Here is a 19,658-nt window from a genome sequence, read left to right on the forward strand (position 1 = left end):
GGGCTTCATCCCCCCCACACACACACCCAACTCAATATACCAACACTGAGATCACACTACAGTGGGGTAAAGGACAATTTTACAGCAACAGCTAAGCAATTTTTTTCCTTGGGGAAAAAAATCGCTGACCTGGCCATTTGTGTTAGTGGGTTTTTGCTGTTTCAGGGTCAATGTTGCCATATTTGCTCTAAACAACTTTTGGCAACATAATGTAGACCCTACAAAAACACAGGTGGCTTCCATGTCTTGATAAATTATACGTGTACCTTCATATCATAACACATTTTTTGCTAATGTAAGTAACCTAAAGTGTTGTTTTCATTTTAACATTTTGTATTAGTTATCTAGACTATTTTGTTAGATTCCACTTTGTGCACAGGATATTAACACTGGGGTAACACTGTTAAACTTTTACACATTGCCAGGAGCAAAATATTCTCTTGTATTAATATGTGCAAAAAGTGTTTGATTTCAAACAGCTAGTTCATGTGCAAGTACTAAGCTAACTGCCCTTGTGGGCTATTTTGCGCCTAGCCAATTCCTCTTGGTTAGAATCAAACTCTGTGCCTTTGTATTTGAGGTAAACAATTTAACCATTATGCCAGCCTCCAACCTTGTAGTTGTTGTCGTCTCGCCATTGTGCCATATGAAGGGTCATTTGTATCAGGAAGACATTCTATTTGTTGAAAATTTCTTGAGCCTTTAAACATAGGATTACTGAGTATAGATGCCCAGTATACAAGAAAAATATGCACACTGCCTTAGCTAAACTTGAAATTATTTACCTTAACTTTATGCTTCTTCTTACCTTGATTGGATGTCTGGTTTATGTAGGAATACCTACAGCAATGTGAGTAACAAAGTTTAGACAAAAACAGAACATACTGAATTTATAAGTTAGAGGCATTAATTAATGTAATACCTGACTGTATGGTGTTAAGAAGGGCCAATGGAGTGATTTTGTGTTATGCAGTGATAAGGCCAAGGGCGAGTGCTTTTAGCTGCTTCAAGGAGATGAGCTGTATTCTACTACAGTTGTGTGTGTGTATGTGTGTGTGTGTGTGTGTATATATATATATATATATATATATATATATATATATATATATATATGTATAGATTTGTATCACTTCACTTAAAGACCATTTCACTGAGACCAAATCACCTAAAGTTCATTTCACCTAAAACTCATTTCACTGACAAGTAGTACTCTAAGGCAAGTCAAAGGTATATGTCCTTTTCCCCGTAGTCCGATCCTGGTGTTAATATATATAGGTGGGGGTGTGTGGGGGTTTTCTGTTGTCTGGTTTTGTTTTACATTATTCCTAACTAGCTGGGGGGCTATACCCCCCCCCCACCTTCCCAACTATATATACTAAAACCAGGAGCGCACTACAGTGGAGAAAAGGACATATACCTTTGACTTGCCTTAGAGTACTACTTGTCACTTGTCAGAGTTTTAGGTGAAATGAACTTTCAGTGAAATGAACTTTAGATTATTTGGTCTCAGTGAAATGGGTGTCAGTGAAATGGTCTTTCAGTGAAGTGATATGAATCCATATATATATATATATATATATATATATATAGTGAGAGAGAGTGAGAGAGTGATATAACATCTCTGTATCTCTATATATCTAACACACACACACACACACACACACACATATAAATATATATGTATTCTTTGTGTGTGTGTGTGTGTGTGTGTGTGTGTGTGTGTGTGTGTGTGTGTGTGCGCGCACATGTGTGTATAGATATATACCCATACATCCACATATCCTAATATCTATGAGAAGTTTTATTTGATGTGTACAATTACATCTGTGAAGCTGCAGAACATATACATAGATTACTATACAATGACAAATCTTATTACATGCATTTCCTTATGGATTGCAAAAGGAATCAGTACTGGGCACATTGCGGGTGCTGTAAAGAGCACTTTTGGCTAACATCAAAGATTGAAACAATACTAATTTCATGAACTTTAGTCCTACCTTAACTTAGGAATGGAGTCCATTCTTGTCGTGGTATTAGAAACCCAAAAGACCTGGAGAAATTAAAGAGGGAAACAAGTTTTATCTGCTAGAAAACGGTACTTTATTTCTCATAACGTTTTTCAACTACAGTCTGCAATGTTTTTCTGCAAATAATAGTCACATCTCTTGATTCACTTTTTCCATTCAGTGTAGTGCTGAATGACTGGCCAGTCCTCAAAATCCATAAAACTATTTTTTGGCATGTTTACTAAGTAAAATTGGGTGAATGTTAAAAAAGCTGTATATGTTCTTGTTAGAAAATACAAGCATAAGGTAAAGTTTTACTGCAAAAAAGAAATAATTCCTTCCAAAATGTATTTATTAAATTGCTTTGGAAATAGCTATCCTTTTATCTTTTAACTAAAATTTATTAAAATCTTTTTCATGCACTCAGAGTACCTCATGATTTGCAAATGTTGGACAATTTCGTTAATGTACTTGTAGTTTGCAAAAAATAGTATCGTCAGAATTGTTGAGATTAATCAGATTATGGACAAAGTGCAGTCATGAATGTCTAAACAGAAGGCCTGAATGTATGCTTTTTTTAACCATTTATAATTGTTTAATTGCAGGTCATGATGTTTTAGAATCTGTGTCTGTTACAATTTACAAAATCCTGGGAGAATGTTCTCCAACATTAATGGGCACCAGCACCCTCACATATGTGCAGGACAAAATCTGGGAAATGTCACAGTTTCTGCTCACTCAAGCCAACAGCATCACATCAACAAGCCACCTCATGCTACTTGCCCGGTTTGGACTTGCTGTAGAAGCTCTGCAGTCATTGGATAGTAGCATTACAAAGGCAATTGCTCATGCAGATGTGCCAGTAATGCAGCAGTTTGCCATGGCTACAACAGAGAAAGGTATGTCTTTTAAGTATTTCTCATTTCAAGCATTATCAATTCATGCTAGTATAAACATGGATACCGAATGATGCTCAACTGTTATTAAGCAGTTGTCTGTCAAGAATGATAGAAACATTCACTGTTAAAGGACTAGTGATCTGAACGAATAGGTACCCTTGGTATAAAACATCACAAAAATATAGTCTCCTCTGTGTCGTGCATTTTCAAATACAGGGAAACAATGCTGATATAAGCTGCAGATTACATGACAATATAAAACATTCTGCAGAAGATTGGTCATTTATTCCCTGATAAAATGTTATTCATTGATGAGTTTAGATTTTGTATTTGAACTTTTAGGAGTTATTTTTCCCACTTAGCAGTTATCCAGGTGACATTTTCAGTGTGGCCGTTATGACCAGATGTATATTCATTCTCAAAACCATATACTTTGGTATCATATGTATGCATACTGTTCTTGATTTATGGATGACCAAATCTTATTACACTTTTAATTGGAGGAACCTAAATATCTTAAGTTTTTGGCAGCAACTTTGTTTCAGATAGTTATGCCAACTGTATCCATTACTTAACTTCATACATTTTCATATTAAGTGCTACACTGTACATAAAGACAGGTATGATTCTTTTTTTTTTTGGCAAGTTTTTGTAGCTACATCTGTTGCCTTCAGGTAGCTACTAGTTATTTTCCTAATAGACTGCTCCCTCAGAAGCCAAGATTACTGGCTGAACTTAATAGTATTTAGTGGTTGTACATGTTGGACAGGCAATGTCCACTGTATAGTATTGCCTGGTTTTCCTATAGTAGTGAAACAGTTTGTGCACTAATGTTAGTACAAACATCTCTGCTATGTCCTTATAGCGAGTGTTAGTGGGAGATACTCCATGTTCTTATAACAGTCATGGTATATGCTTTTATTCTAATTCCTTCAGTTAGTTCTGATGGCTGTGTAGTTAAAATCTCTGCTGGTCAGTAACAGCTCATTGAATTTAGTATTCACAATGAACTTTATTTTGTATTAGTTCTGATACATGTTGTGACAATTCCGTTATTTTGTGCAATTTTTGTGTTTTCCAAGAACCAGTACTATACCCCAAAGCAAGACATTTCAGGAACAGAGGCTGGTACCATTCAAATCTTTCTGAATCCAGCTTTCCTGTTCTTGTCATTCCCAGAAGCTGCTGGCATGGGCACATGCCGGTTTATTTATCAGGACACTGTCATAGCACCTCCTTTTTATTTGTGCAGATTATACAGTATGAAGAAAAGAGAGGAGACATATTTGTGGATCCCAGCACATTTCCTTTTCTTACTTCATGGAAGGGTCGTAATAATTACAGTAACAACATACTCCATTCAGAAGCAGAAAGAGTTGTGATATTTGAACTTTAGCTTATTTTGAATGACTTCCTAATATATGAGCAGAAGTGTTTTATCTTGTTAATGAGATTGTATGTAGTTATAATGCTAGGACGTTTTAAGTTGGGATACATAAGCAAGAGAATGTAGTAAGCAAAGGAAAATAAGATGCTTTATCACAATTTGTTTATTCGTAACTGTGTGTGTCCATATAGTTGTACTCAAGCAAAGCTCTTTCAGAGTCTGTCTGTAGCTGTTAGCTGGCAGTTCAAAATTCCACATGTGACTGTTTAAGTATCACAGAAAAAAACACAATGAAGGAACTGAATTTCTGACTGACTGAATTAGTTTTTGTAAAGCATTTTTTTTTCCAAAACTGAAGGGAAGGCTTTGGAATTCCTTTGCACTCAGTCCTTCTCCCTCTCTTTGGAGTGAGAAGGGGTCCATCTGCGGATACACGATTTTGTTCTTGTGTCAGCTTTTGGAACACCTTTCATTTCTCTCCTGATTATTACTTTTATAATTAAAATATATGCTGAAAGAGGAGGGAGTATTTTACTAATCGTATGCTTTCTTCCACATCTTATGATTTTATCATCCTTTCTGACCACATGCTGCTTAAGTCTCCCACATCAGAGAATGTCCAATGTCTGTGTAGCTTTGAAGTCCATTCTCTGTGAGTGATACCACTGGGGAGTGTTCAGCATTTGCTGAGCTGACAGCAGATACTTAATACAGAGATCCAGATAATGAGAAGCTTTCTTTTCTGCTAGGAAAACAAGTTTGAAATTGCATGTCTTTTGCTGAAAACAGATACTAGGAAAAGATGTATGCCATAGGCCCTTTAGCTAGGAAAACAAAGATTTTCAATGACATAACTTCATACACTCTGCTTTTCAGTGTTTTTTATTACATGCCAATGCATAATATCATAACAACAGTAAGGTAAAAACACAGCAACACATAAAAACAGAGTTAATAAATGCAGCCAGCACACAGTAACAATAGCACTATGCAAGCAACTTCCAATAGTATACACTATGGCATTAACAACACTAGCAAATTTAGTAATAAAGATAATGCTAATAATAACCAGGACTAGCAATATTAATATTTTTTTTATTCAAAGTTCTTTTTTTCCTTACAGGTTGTTGAATGGTTAGAAGGAAAAGGGAAGGTAGTAGGGGCAGTCAGGCAACCATAAAATGCAAAACAGACACGGGAGGTATATACACACAAAAGATGGGGCAACAGTGGATGGACATAGACTGGCAGAGAGTGGACAGTTTGTGAAGAAGAAGATTGGAAAATGAACTAAGTATAGTAAATTACATAATAGAGATTTAGACACCTGGATGAATTTGGGCAGTGCTCATTGCCAGATACCACACCATCTTAGAGGTCAAAACCTAGCCAGCAGTCATCTTTCTTACTAATGTCATGAGCAGATTGTGCCTCTGGTGGCCAAATTGTTAGGGCCTGCAGACTGTATGGCTCAACCAGGATGAGATGAGCTTCCAGCTGTCAACACACCTTAGATTATATCAGCTTCCTCAACTGATTCTAGGAGAGGAAAATACCCCTCTGAGCAATTGTCAGAAGAAGAGCCTCCATTCCCCTTCTGAGAAGTAGCCATGTTGGCATCCAGTGATCCCTCCGCCTGACTTTTATTCCCCTTCTGAATGGAAGCCCTGCTGAGCAGTGGTGATGCAACACGAGAAATCCGCTGGCTGATGTTGATATAACTGACACCGTCTACAGCGTACACCACATCTGCAACTACAGAAGATGAGAAAAAAAGCACAGATAAGTAGAAATGTGACATGCTTACAGTGACAGGTATGCATTGAGATACCACTCATATGCAACCTGCTACCAGAAAAGTCAGTCCTGCTTTTTGTGACATCCTGCCACGTTCCCACAAGATTGATGTTGTTATTGTTTGTGAAACATGGTTAAAGAACAATGACTAGAAATCAATTTTGACAGGGTATAAATGTTTTTACTGTAACAGACATTCTAACAAAAAAATCAGGTGGAGGTGTTATGATAGGAATTAAAGATAGCTATGAGACCTGTGATTATTACATGTTCAATAATAACACCAATACTATAGACTGTGTAACTGTGACAGTAAAGACAACCCTGGCACATGTAACAATTGTTGGAGTGCATAGACCACCAAAGTCAAGTGCAGATGACCTAGAGGAATTCATACATTTCTTACATGCCACACTGGAGGGAAGATTAATATTAGTTGGGGACTTAAATTTACCAGAAACAGACTCGAGTAATATTGAATGTTAAGTTGTCCATCTCGCCTTCATTCTTGCTGTTTGGGTTCGGAGCCGATCCTCGGCTCCGACTTAGTCATCTTCTATAGCTCGAGAGCTGTTTACTGGCTCAAGGCTACCCCTTTTCCCAGAATACCCAGTGTCAGCTACCCAGATCTCGTTTGCCACTTGAGCTGCGAGGTTGCTTCATTACTGGCTCAGGCTTAGTATAGTTTTTTCTATTATTATAATTGTTGTTTATTCTTAAAAATTTATCAGGTTTTTGTAAAACTAGATATAGTACTTTATCCTTTATCACTTTCTTGTGTGTTGTAGCTTTGTTGGCCATTGCTCCATAACTCGCAGGCCTTTATTTCCCCTGAACTCATTTAAATTAGAGAGTCCCCCCTCCCTTAGGGCAGCCATTTAAATTAGAGGCTCTCCTTTCTGTATAAAAAAAAAAAAAAAAAAAAAGACTGTTTGTTTCTTAGTTTAGTAGTGTAACATTTTTCTTATTGTTATTGTGGTTCTTTAGTTTGTTGTTGTTAGAAAAATGTGTAAAGATACCAAGGTATCTGGCTTCAAAAAGTGTGACTCATGCGCTTAGAAAATGTCTCTGACAGATGGGCACACTAGTTGTGTATACTGTTTGGGCACTGTTCAGCTGCAGGACTCCTGTTTTATATGTCACGCTTTTAGTCCAAGGGTCCTGCAGGAGCGCAAAAACAAATTAATCCTTTGGGAATTATTGAAGCCTCAGGATTCTCCGGCTAAAAGTACTCAGCCAGCGAAATCCCCCAAGTCTGTCAAGCCTTCGGCTCTACCTTTGGAGCTGACTCCTTTACTTGACCAACCAAGTATGTCGGTGCCAGCTGGCACTGACAAGGCAACTCCTCCGTCGGCTCCATCTGATTTTTCAGAGCTGTCTCGGAGCCATAAGAGACTGAGGTCTCCATCCTTGGAGCCCATCCACTTGGCACCTCAGTCACCCTTGTTACAAAGTGAACATAGTCATCGTTCTTCCCACTCTTCTCGATCCTCTAGATTATCGGATCATGATGTGGAGAGAGTAGTAAGTAGGTTGCTTAAGTCACAGGTACTGGCAAAATTATTGTCCAGCCCACCTCAACAGGTATCGCCTCCAACCTCCTCTGTTTCCATTCCTCCTTCGACTATATTTAGCTCGGAGCCAGAGACCATGGATCTGCAAGTAGTAGAACTGTCAGCACCGATCATCATCTCTCCTTCGGTTCCGTCTGCTCCGATTACCTCGATTATACCTTCTATCAAGGGATCTGGGTGCTGGGGCTCTGTCATTGACTCTGAGGAGGGGAGTGGCATCGGCCCCTTCTCCGAACCCCTTCTCCCCCTCGGAGCTTCGGCACAGGTGAGCTCGGCTCCCACATTGGCCTTGGAGCCATCACCCTCGACGCGGAGAAGGACTCCTGTTTCTTCGGAGCCAGAGATTTCTCTGCCTAGAGGTTGGGATGCCTTCGAGGTCATGCGGAGTGTGCTGTCCCCCGAAACAGCTCTACTGCCAGCTCCTTTGGCTCCTCCCCTCGTGGTGTCTATTCCAACCTCTACTCCTCCTTCAGACCCTAAGCGTAGGGAACCTATGTCCCGGGACACCCCATTGGGTGATCCTTCTTCTTCCGAAGCCTCCCCTGATCACTCAGAAGAGCCTCCCCGGAAGAAGAAGTGCAAGAGGAAGCACATAGACTCCCCTGAGTCTGTCACCTCAAATACAGACATGGATGAATCGGAAGGGTCCCCAAGGTCCCCCTCTGAAGATGTTTCCTTTTCGGACATCCTTGAAATGCTTAGACAGAGGAGGGACTGGATTTCCCTAGCCCCTAACGAGGATGAGTCTGTATACCTGGACGCATTTGGTTCCCGACCTTCCACCTCCTGGGTATCTCCTTCTTTCGATCCACTCATGTCTGTAGTGGCTCGGAAGGCTTGGTCAGCTCCAGATTCTGTGGAGCCTACTCCAAGGAGACCAAACAAATTTATTACAGCCCCCCAGGACAAACAGTTCCTCTCCAAAGGTGTGCCCGTTGATGCCATGGTGGTAGCAGCAGCCACCAAGAAAGAGTTAGCAGAAACCTCTTCATCTGTTCATCCTCCAAACAAAGGGTCTCGGACGATGGACAGATATGGAAAGTGAATGTTTGCTTCAGCGACCTTTTCAATGAGGTCCCTGAACTATCTATGCCATTTTACACGTCTTCAAAGGTATCTCCTGAAAGAGCTTTGGGATACCCTTCAAGATCCTACAGCTGAGGGAGTACCAGCCAAATTAGCTTCTCAGCTTGCGACTCTTAATTCCATAGTCAACTCCTCCATGAGGCTGATTTCCTATGCAGCCGATGGAGCAAGCAGAGCCGCAGGGACAGGTATGGCTCTCTGGAGACATGCTTAGATGCAGCTGTGTCAGTTTGCAAAACCCTTTCAAGCGTCCATCACCAATACTCCCTTTGATGGCTCCTTTCTCTTTGGGCCTCAGGTGAAAGACATGTTGACCAGGTGTGAGCAGGAAGGCAAGACTCTGCCATGGGAGTCTGTTTTTCCACCCCTTCCAGACCTTATCCCAAGGGTCAGAAGAGCAGAAAGATGTGGTCCCGAAAATCCCAGGACCCTTGCCTGACACACGTGGTGATTTTTTCCCCCAGGGGCAGAGGGGGAAACAACAATAACAGACGCCACCATCGTGGCAGAGGGGGACCGCAAAACCAGGGTGACAGAGAAACCGTCTCTGCCAAGCCCTTCCAGCATCCCTGAAGGGTTGCCTGATTGCTCACCTCACCTCACCTCTGGAGGCAGTCAGGGGAAGACTTTCGCTGTACCCAAAAGCCTGGCAAAATATAACAAGAGACAGATAGGTACTATCCATTATATCCAGAGGTTACAAAATTCCCTTCCATCAATCCCCCATAGAATCAAAAAAGTCCATACCAGCTGTCCCACCCAATCTAAGGGATCAAGCAGCCACAGAAGTTTCAAGACTGCTAGAAAAAAGAGCCATTCAAGAAGTCCCCGCAGACCAACTAGGATCCGAAACTTACTCAAGATTCTGTTTAGTACCACAAAAGACAGGGGACTGGAGACCAATACTGGATATTAGCAGACTGAAGAAATCTGTATAAAAAGAAAAGTTCCAGATGGTGACACTCCATTTTCCCTTTTCTGGGTCAGGACAATTGGATGTGCTCGATAGATCTTCAGGACGCGCACTACCATATCAAGATGGACAGATGCTCCAGGAGATTTCTTCACTTCCAGGTAGGGGCCAGTCATTACTAGTTCAGAGCTTTGCCCTTTGTTCTCACCTCAGCCCCCAGGGTGTTCACCAAGTGTATGGCAGTAGTCATGGCTCACCTGAGACATCAAGGATTCCAGCTGTTTCCCTATCTAGACGACTGGCTCGTAACTGCTACCACCAGGCATCAACTCTTAGAGGCACGGGATTATACAATCACATCATGCACTCAACTAGGCATTACAGTAATTTTCAAAAAATCTGCCTTGTTGCCCTGTCAGTCCATCACATACATAGGAGCAGAATTAAACACAAAAGAAATGTTTGCAAGATTACCACAGGAAAGAGTTTCCACTATTCATCAACAAGTGTTAATTCTAATGCAGAGTAAAAGGATTCAAGTCAGATATGTCCTCCAAGCTCTAGGCTCCATGGCAGCTGCCATTCTTCTTGTCCCATTAGCGTTTCCACATGAGAATCCTTCAGTGGCTTCTTTTCATGCAGTGGTCTTTCCAGGAGCTACCCATGTCTCACATGATCTTGATCACAGAAACATGCAAAAGGCACCTTTCTTGGTGGATGATCCTCCCACTAGTAGTTCAGGGAAGACCTTTTATACAACCCCCTCTGGTAGCCACAGTGACCACGGATGCCTCACTGATAGGGTGGGGGGCATTATCTAAGCAGGACAGTCCAAGGCACTTGGCAACCTCACGAGTACCATCTGCATATCAATGTCCTAGAAATGAGAGCGGTGCTCTTAGCGTTGCAAGCCCTTCAAGACTCTCTTCCTTCCGGGACCATTGCAATCCAAATGGACAACATGTCAGTGGTATTGTACATCAACAAATAGGGCGGGAACGCGTCTTACCCCTTGTGTGAAGAAGCACTCAGACTGTGGCAATGGGTGATTTCCTCCCAACGTTTTCTGATAGCAACACACATCCCTGGGAAATCCAACTTCATAGCAGCCAGGCTCAGCAGAGCTATCCTCATGCCTCACGAGTGGTCTCTAAATCAGGAAGTTGTGGATCTTATCTTCTGCAAATGGGGACAGCCTTGCTGCAATCTATTTGCCACTCCTCTCAACAACAAATGCAGCAGCTACTTCTCCCTACTTCCTCTTCCAGGTCATATACCCACAAATGACCTCAGGGACTACTTTACGCTTTCCCCCCTTTTCCCCTAATACCAAGACTCATACAGAATGCAAAATCGTTGGTTTGCAAAATGATTCTCATTGCCCCATATTGGGCTCGACAGATATGGTTCCCAATCCTGCACCTCCACCTTCTTGATTAACCGTGGATTCTGGACCCGGTTCCAGATCTTCTGATTCATCAGTCAGGCGGGTTGCATCAATCCCTTCAAACTCTCCAGCTCACAGCTTGGTTACTCTACTTCCAACCTTAGCCAGGCTTTCCAGTATCTCCCCCAGCAGTCTGTGATATTAGTGTTTCCTCACATAAATCTACTATGAGGAAAACGTATACTAGTAAATGGAAATGGTTTTCTTACTGGGCGGAATCTAGAAATTTGGATACTTTCTCAGCCCAGTCCATGAAATTCTTGACTTTCTAGCACAACTCTTTCAGTCTGGTGCGGCTTCCGCTACCATTAGAGTACAGCTAGCTGCAATTTCTAATTTTCATATTGGTATGTTTAATTCTAGCATAATGTCTCATAAGCTCAGCAAGGCCTTTATGAGAGGAACATCTCTTCTTAGACCCCCAGTTAGAGATCCTCTTCCTCCTTGGGATCTCAGTTTAGTTTTAGCTTCCTTAATTTTGCCTCCCTTTGAACCGGCAGCATCACGTTCCTTAAAATTTCTTTCTTGGAAGACACTTTTTCTGGTTGCTATCACTTCAGCTAGACATGTCTCAGAACTTCAAGCACTATGTGTTTGTCCTCCTTACCTGGGGTTTCACAAGGGCAGAGTTTCTCCGAGGACCAATCCATCCTTTATTCCTAAAGTCTGCACAGAGAACAATTTAAATCACTCCATAGATCTCCCAGTTTTCTTTCCTAATCACAGCAACAAGGCAGGTTTTTATCTCCATGGAACTAAGGGACTAAGAAAGTCAGACCAGTTATTTTTTTCTTAAGCTTTCAGCAAACAAGGCCTTCCAGTTTCTAATGTGACCTTATCCAGTTGGTTATCTGATACTATTGCCTTTATTTATCAGTTACGAAATAAAGAGCTACCAGCAAAATCAAAAGGTCATTCTACTAGAGCTTTAGCCACCTCTGTAGCCTTTCAGTCTAGGTTGCCCATAGACTCAATCTGTGCTGCTGCCACTTGGGCGAACCATTATACTTTTATCTCTCATTACAAGGTGGATATGGTCTCCCAGAGCAGAGCTTCCTTTGGTTCTACTGTTCTGAAGAGTCTGTTCCAATGAGCCAACCGGGATTTTAGGTGCTAGGGACGCTGTCCCTAACAGCAAGAATGAAGGCAAGATGGGCAAATTAACATAAAGAAATTATGTACCTACCATAATATTCCATGTTAGTTGTCTTCATCTCGCCTTCCTTCTTGCGTCCGTCACTCCTTCCCCTTTCCTAGAGGATTGAGAGGAGTTCTTTTTGTTTTCACTGGCTGAGTATCTTTTATTACTTCACATGCCAGGTATTTTATGACTCTTTCCTTGTTTAGGTGTATTGGACAACCAGTTTTTAGGTAACTGGTTACTCTAATTATGTCTAGTGTGCGCTATCACAAACGAGATCTGGGTAGCTGACACTGGGCATTTTGGGATAAGGGGTAGCCTCGAGCCATTAAACAGCTTTCGAGCTATAGAAGATGGCCGAGTCAGAGCCGAGGATCAGCTCTGAACCCAAACAGCAAGAAGGAAGGCGAGATGAAGACAACTAACATGGAACATTATGGTAGGTACATAACTTCTTTTTCAACAACATTAATAAAGAAATTATTTACAGAGTATATTCAGGAACAAGAAATGCTTCAGATTGTAAAAAAAAACTACCAGGGGATGAAATATACTAGATGTTTGTTTTCCTAAATAAATTACTGTAACTTCAAGTCAAGTTTTACCACCATTGATGTGCAGTGACCATGTGGATGTTCTTCATGTTTCACTGTTGCAGTCATCACATTTGGGTTATCTGCTTGCAGTAACCCTCAGTTGGCCTGCTTATCAAAGTCTTGGGTCCTGCATCGGTTGCTGTCTCATCTTCCATGACGTCAGGTAGTTAGGGGTATAAAGCATGCAGCCGACACCATTACATCAGTCTTTCTTGCCGTCTGCTGCCCGAAGCAGAAGCAGATGTCCTTCATGGATGCATCTGCAGTCATAACAACTGGGTTGCCCTGTCGGCCGGAGCCCTTCCAAAGTCGGGTCCCGCTTCGCTGATGTCGCACTTCACCCGACATCATCTTGTTGTTGGCCGGGTATAAAAGCATCAGCCACGCCATTTTCTTCAGTCTTTCTACCAAGCAGAAGCGTGTTCGCAAGTGCCGGTCGGTCGGATCCAGAGATTACTTCTACGAATACTCACTTGAAGACTTCTAAAGCTAAGTACCCGTTGGGGACTCTTTCTTGCCTCAGCCGATGTCAGAAAAAGTTAATAATTGTTTAACCTGTGGGAACAAATACCTCATAAAGATTTCCCTCTTACTGCCTGCCTTGCTTAGGCCCAGCCAGCAGCCTGTTCGTCCTGTGCTTCTTTCAACCGTCGGAGTTTGCAGAACAGTTTTCGGTTCTGATTTGGATCCTCATTCTGCCAAAACAAAGAAAAGACCGACACAAACCATGGTTACAAACTGATCAAAATACAGCTGAATCTACCTCTACCACTGAGGTCCCTGCTAACACTCTTGAATCGGCCTCACAAATTTTACCGGTGCTTACCACTGACTTATCAGACACCATTCCCTTGGATGTCTCTACCCCAGCACGTGGTGCTGCTAGGCCTCCAGCATCCTTGTCCATTAAGGCCTTCAGGGCTAAAGCAGCCAAGACTACTAAAACAGTGCCTGTTAAACCCCCTCAACCAGGCCCTCTTCCAGTTCTCAAATGCTTACTTTGGCAGAAGATTTAATTTCATTAATTAGGATCTCAATCTCACCCAGACAGGGCCTCTCAGCCCCCAGAGAAGAGACCTAGGGCAGAGCCCCATGAGCCAGTGTCCTCTGATGATTCTGCTGATGAATCAGACATAACTGACCAGCCAGAGGCTCCTTTCTCCAATTTTGAAGATTCTGATGCTGAAGAATCCATTCCAGCTGCTTCCCACCAGATGAATTCTCCTTTGGGAAACCTTGCATGCCATGCGAGAACAGTTCCAATGGCAGCAACAGGATTTTTCAGACTCCAGGAAAAGACTTAGGACCTTTTGCACCTTCCACAGCACAGGCCCTTAGCTATACCTCCTGTTCTCTCTGTGGTGGATGATGCTTTCAATGATGTCTGCTCCAGATTCTTTACCCCAGCCCCTGCCAAACAGACAGATTTTACAGGGTGCCAGATACTCATCACCACCTTTACAAGGCCCCTCTTGCAGACCCTATTTCCCAGGGTCCCAAGGCAGTATAGCTAAAACCCTGTTCCTTCTGAAGGGAAGCAAGGTCATTAGACAGATGGGGTAAAGGTTTACACTTCAGCCACTCTCTCAGCTAGAGCTTTAAACTGTCAGTTTCACATGATACAATACCAAGAGTTTATGCTTGATCAGTTAACTAAAAAGCTAACCACTGATGAATCTCTTGATAAGAAATATGTATTAGAAATGGTAAATAACATACAGCAAGTTAGTAACCACTCTTTAAAATGTGGCTATGATGCACTGGAGGCTTCATTTAGATCAGCCATGACTGGCACTGTAATTAGAAGGCATGCATGGCTAAAGGAGCAAGCTTTACCAGATCATGTTAAATCTAAATTGCTAGATGCTCCTATGGATAAAACAAGTTTGTTTGGTACACCTGCCCAGCAGGTTATGAAGAAATGGAAGAAAAGGCAAAATCAGTCCAGACAGTTAAAGATTTCTTGCAGGTTCAACCCCCAAGGTTTAGCAGGAACTGGCCTGCCAAAAGTGGTCCTTTCCACAAGACCTCAAGAGGCAGGAATAGACGTTCCAGAGGCAGAAACCAATCCAGAGGAGGTGCCTACAGAGGACGACAGTGGCAAGGTAACAACAGAGGCACAGACTCAACATCTGCCACTACATCAACACAGCCACAGTGACTTAATCCTAAACCCGCCTACCAGGGAACAAATAGCAGCTCCTCTAGGCGGAAAGCTAACCTTATTTTCAAAAAACTGGCACCACATAACAAAGGACAAGTGGATTTTACGAACCATAGATCAAGGTTACCGGTTCCACTTCCACACTTTACCAGACAAAAGAGGAATGCCAAATCTACCTCCAAAAGACAGGCTCTACAACAGATAATGGAGTTAGCAAACATGAGAGCTGTGGAGAAAGTGCCAACAGCAGAGCAATGAAAGGGGTTCTACTCCAGACTATTCCTAGTTCCAAGAAAGGAAAAAAGTTGGAGACCAATTCTAGACCTGTCCACCCTGAATACTTACATCATTGTCCCAAAATTCAAAATGCTGACCCTACAGCAACTTCTTCCCATGCTGGGCAAGGAGTGTTGGCTGGTAACTCTAGATCTCAAGGAGGCATACCTGCACGTCCCCATTCGACCAATCTGCAGAAGATACCTCAGATTTCTTGCAGGATCAGACCACTATCAATTCTCAGCATTGCCCTTTGGCAGAGTATTCACAAAATGCCTGGCATCAGTAACGCCCATTGCAGACTACAGGAATTCAAATTTATCCATACCTGGACGACTGCCTGATACAAGGAGACAACAAAAGCAAGCTGACAACAGATTTACAAAGGGTCATTTACTTGCTTCAAGCACTGGGATACACAGTCAATTTACAAAGTCAAGACTGATACCATCCCAGACAAGGACTTTCCTGGGGCGGAATTGGACACAGTAAGACAAATGGCATTCCTAACTACAGAAAACAAAAAGAACTCCCTCTTTACTTCTTGGCACTAACAAAACTGAACAAGTTAACAGCAAGAAAGGTACTGCAGGCCTTGGGTTTCATGGCATCATGCATAATCTTGGTTCCATTTGCCAGACTACATATGAGAAAACTACAGTGGTACCTAAAGAATTTATGGTCCCAACACAGACACAGCCTAGAAACGGAAATCCCACTAATACCATGCTTAAAACAGGAGTTCCTATGGTGGGCTCAGGCATGCCAGTCAAACCCAGGCCTGCCAAGCGCTCGCAAGGGGTCAAGCAAGCCAGACCATCACAACAGATGCTTCAGACCTAGGATGGGCGCATATGCTGGACAAATGCACAAGGATTGTGGACACAGGACCAACTTCACCTGCACATCAACCTAAAAGAAATGCTGGCAGTAAAACTGGCAATCCAAAAGTTCAGACCATTTCTCAAGGAGGACCACTTGATGATAAGGACAGACAACACCACAGTCATGTGGTACATCAACAAACAGGGAGGCACTCATTCTTACCCCTATGCAGAATGACTTTGGAGCTGTGGACCCTGGCACTCAGCTACAACATCCAGTTACAGGCAATATTTGTGCCAGGAAAAGAAAACTCTCTAGCAGATATGTTAAGCAGGACCACATCGGATGCCCAATGGCAGCTGCACCCGGATATCTTCAAGACCATCTCGAAGAAATGGGGAATGCCTCAGATAGATCTATTCGCATCACCTTTCAATCATCAGCTCAAAAATGCACAAGGACATTCAGCATGGAAAGTGGACTCGCTCTCCTTCAGCTGGAAAGGCCTTACAGCATATGCATTCCCACCTCTTCCTTGATACACAAAGTACTACTAAAATCAAGGAGGAACGAAGGATAATCCTGATAGAAACTGGCCAAGACAGCATTGGTACCACTGCTGAGGAGCATGTCTTGGAACAATATGTGGCCAATACCCTGATGCCTTTGATGCTAACTCAGAACAACTTCAGCACCATGCATCCAAACCTAAAAACGCTGCAACTGACTGCATGGAACATCACATAGCAGCTGCTAATATAGAACTTTCACAAAGAGTTAAAGACATTATTCTTGAAGCACGCAGGCCTTCAACTAGAAGGAATTATGCTGGGAAATGGAAAAGGTTTGTCATTTGGAGTTCTGAAAGAGGAAAAGATGTATCAAACATAGATATGCCTAACATTCTGGAGTATCTGGCCGAACTACTTCATTCAGGCCTGTCCTACTCCTCCATCAAGATTCATGCTTCAGCTATTTCAGAAGAATACAGCCTTGATCCACCTGTTTTTTCACACTCTTTGCTCAGGCAGTTCCTCAGAGGAATCAAGAATGTAAAACCTCCAAGGAAACCACCATTGCCAGCTTGGGACTTGAACTTTGTGCTAGAAAAATTGACACTATCACCTTTTGAACCAGCAGCAACAGCAGACCTACAACACCTGTCATGGAAAACTGCTTTCCTACTGGCAATTACTTCAGCAAGGAGGGTTTCAGAACTACAGGCCTTAATGGCAGTGCAACCCTTTCTAATCTTCCACCAAGATAGAGTGTCCATGAGGACTAATCCTACATTTATGCCTAAGGTGGTATCCAGAGTGTCTTTAAACCAAGCAATCCACCTACCTACCTTCTTTCCCAACCCACAAAACAGAGGGAAAGAATACTGCATACCTTGGATGTCTACTACTTGGACAGAACAAAAATAGCAGAAAGACTGACCAACTTTTAGTAGCCTATGCAACAGGAAGGGCTATTTCAAACAGACAATCCAAATGGATAGGAAATTGCGATTCTGTTACTCCTTCCATGGAAAACCAATTCCACAGAACATAAGACCTCATTCTACAAGGGCACAGCCACTACCACAGCCTTCTTACGAGGAGTGGCTACCAAAGACATTATTCTACTTGGACCTCCGTGCATACATTTGCCAAGCATTATAATTTACCTCTATATTCCAGATCCCGAGCAGGGTTTGCCACTGCTGTTCTGCAGGGATCCTAAACACACCATAATCTACTTTTATCCTCCTCCCTAGTTGGCTATGGTATTCTACCCAGTTGTTATGACTGCAGATGCATCCATGAAGGACATAGTACAGTTTTAAATGTAGATGCATCTGCAGTCATCCTTCCCCTCTGTGGTACTCCTAGGGTGTTTACCCTTCTAATAGCTAGTGGGGGATTTCTTTCATGGTGTATTTGTTTGTATTTATGTACATACATGCTTATTTTTGTGTTTACCTCTATCTTTTGGAAACATTGGCATCTATCCAAAATTTTTAGCCTTCTGTAGGGCTTCTGGCATCTGGGGCAAGAAACACTGAAGAAAATGCTGATGCTTTCCGAAGACCAACAGAGATGACGTCGGGTGAAGTGCGACATCAGCGACAGGACAACCCAGTTGTTATGACTGCAGATGCTATCCAATTCGGACATCTACATTTATGGTAGGTACAAAACTGTACTTTTGCAAGTGTCGGTCAGCCGACTCCTGAAATTTTCATTTTCGAGTTTCAGAACTGAAGTCTTCAACTAAAGCCAAGTACCCCGTTGGGGAAACTTTTTCTTGCTCTAAACTGATGTCAGTAAAAGTTGATAATTGTATTTCTTGTGGAAAGCAAATACCTCATAAAGATTTTAATTCGTACTGTATTCCTTGCCTTGGCCCTGACCACGACGTACCTCTCTGTCAGTTTTGTGCCTTCTTTAAACCACAAACTGTTCGTAGTTGGTACATTTTCACTTCTAAATATTTTGGTACTCAGTTCAGTTACCCAGATATGCTGTCAGTAAGCCACCTGAATACCGACATTCGAAAAAATGCAAAGATAAAGACAGAGACAGGCTGCCTAGGTCCAAAGGTGACGACGATGCTTCTCCTAAGCTAGTCGCCGGTACTCAGTGAGGTACTTTCGCAGCCCCTGTTACCCGCTACTTCAGATTCGCAGGCCTCTATTGAGACGCATTAGGAGTCCGGTATGCCACAAGATGCTTCAACTGTGGAACCTGTGGATGTTTCTACCTTGGATGGGTCTGGAGCCGCTGTGCAGGCACCGGCTTCTGAGGGTGTATTCAGGCCTACTGACTTGCATATTAAACCGACAACATCTTCTTCTTCTAGGCCTAAAACTCGAACCATGCCTAGGAAACCGATGCCCAGACCACATGGTCAGGCCTCTATGCCTAAAAAACAAATGATAGGAATTTCTGAAGACCTTATTACTTTAATCAGGGGAAGCAAACCTTCCCCCTCTAAGAGTCCTAGGACTGAATTTGCTTATGATACTTCTGACCAGGATTACTCTGATTCTAAAAAGAGGCTTAGAGATTTCTTACTCCTGCCCCAACACAGGCCTTTAGCTATCCCTCCTGTGCTGGACATTGTTGACGATGTCTTTTCGGAATCTAGCTTGGTCCCTGACTCTTTACCTCCTGCTCCCAGAAAACCTGATAGATATTACAGGGTTCCTGATTCTCACAAGTTCCTTTTTAAAAATCCTACTGTGGATCCTGAGATCATTTCACGGGGACCAAAGGGCATTAAGGCTACTACTGCCAAAAATCCAACCCCCTCTGATAGAGATTCCAGGGCCCTGGATAGATGGGGTAAGAAGGTACACACCTCTGCAACCTTGGCCATCAGGGCCTTAAATTGTCAGTTTCATATGTTAAAGTATCAGCAGCATATTATTGGCTTGCTTAAACAGAAATTATGTTGATTCCTGATTGTGCTGAAAATAAGGATTTACAAGATTTAATGCATTCTGCTGAACAGGTTGGAAAACATACTTTGTAATGTGGTTTTGATTCACTAGTGGCAT

General features: G+C 42.4%; 1 protein-coding gene across 4 annotated transcripts in view; it reads left to right on the forward strand.

Moving 5' to 3' along the window:
* ARHGEF28 (Rho guanine nucleotide exchange factor 28) overlaps nt 1-19,658 on the forward strand; it is a 3,217,901-nt gene that overhangs the window by 1,051,853 nt on the left and 2,146,390 nt on the right. For all 4 annotated transcript variants that reach the window (XM_044063941.1, XM_044063943.1, XM_044063942.1 and 1 more), the window contains exon 5: nt 2,615-2,908. In XM_044063941.1, coding sequence (XP_043919876.1) covers nt 2,615-2,908 — 294 coding nt within the window. The remainder of the gene's footprint in view (nt 1-2,614; nt 2,909-19,658) is intronic.

The sequence above is a fragment of the Protopterus annectens genome, chromosome 2.part2, assembly GCF_019279795.1.
Source record: "Protopterus annectens isolate FY-2018-M chromosome 2.part2, PAN1.0, whole genome shotgun sequence".
In the NCBI taxonomy this organism is placed as follows: Eukaryota; Metazoa; Chordata; order Ceratodontiformes; family Protopteridae; genus Protopterus; species Protopterus annectens.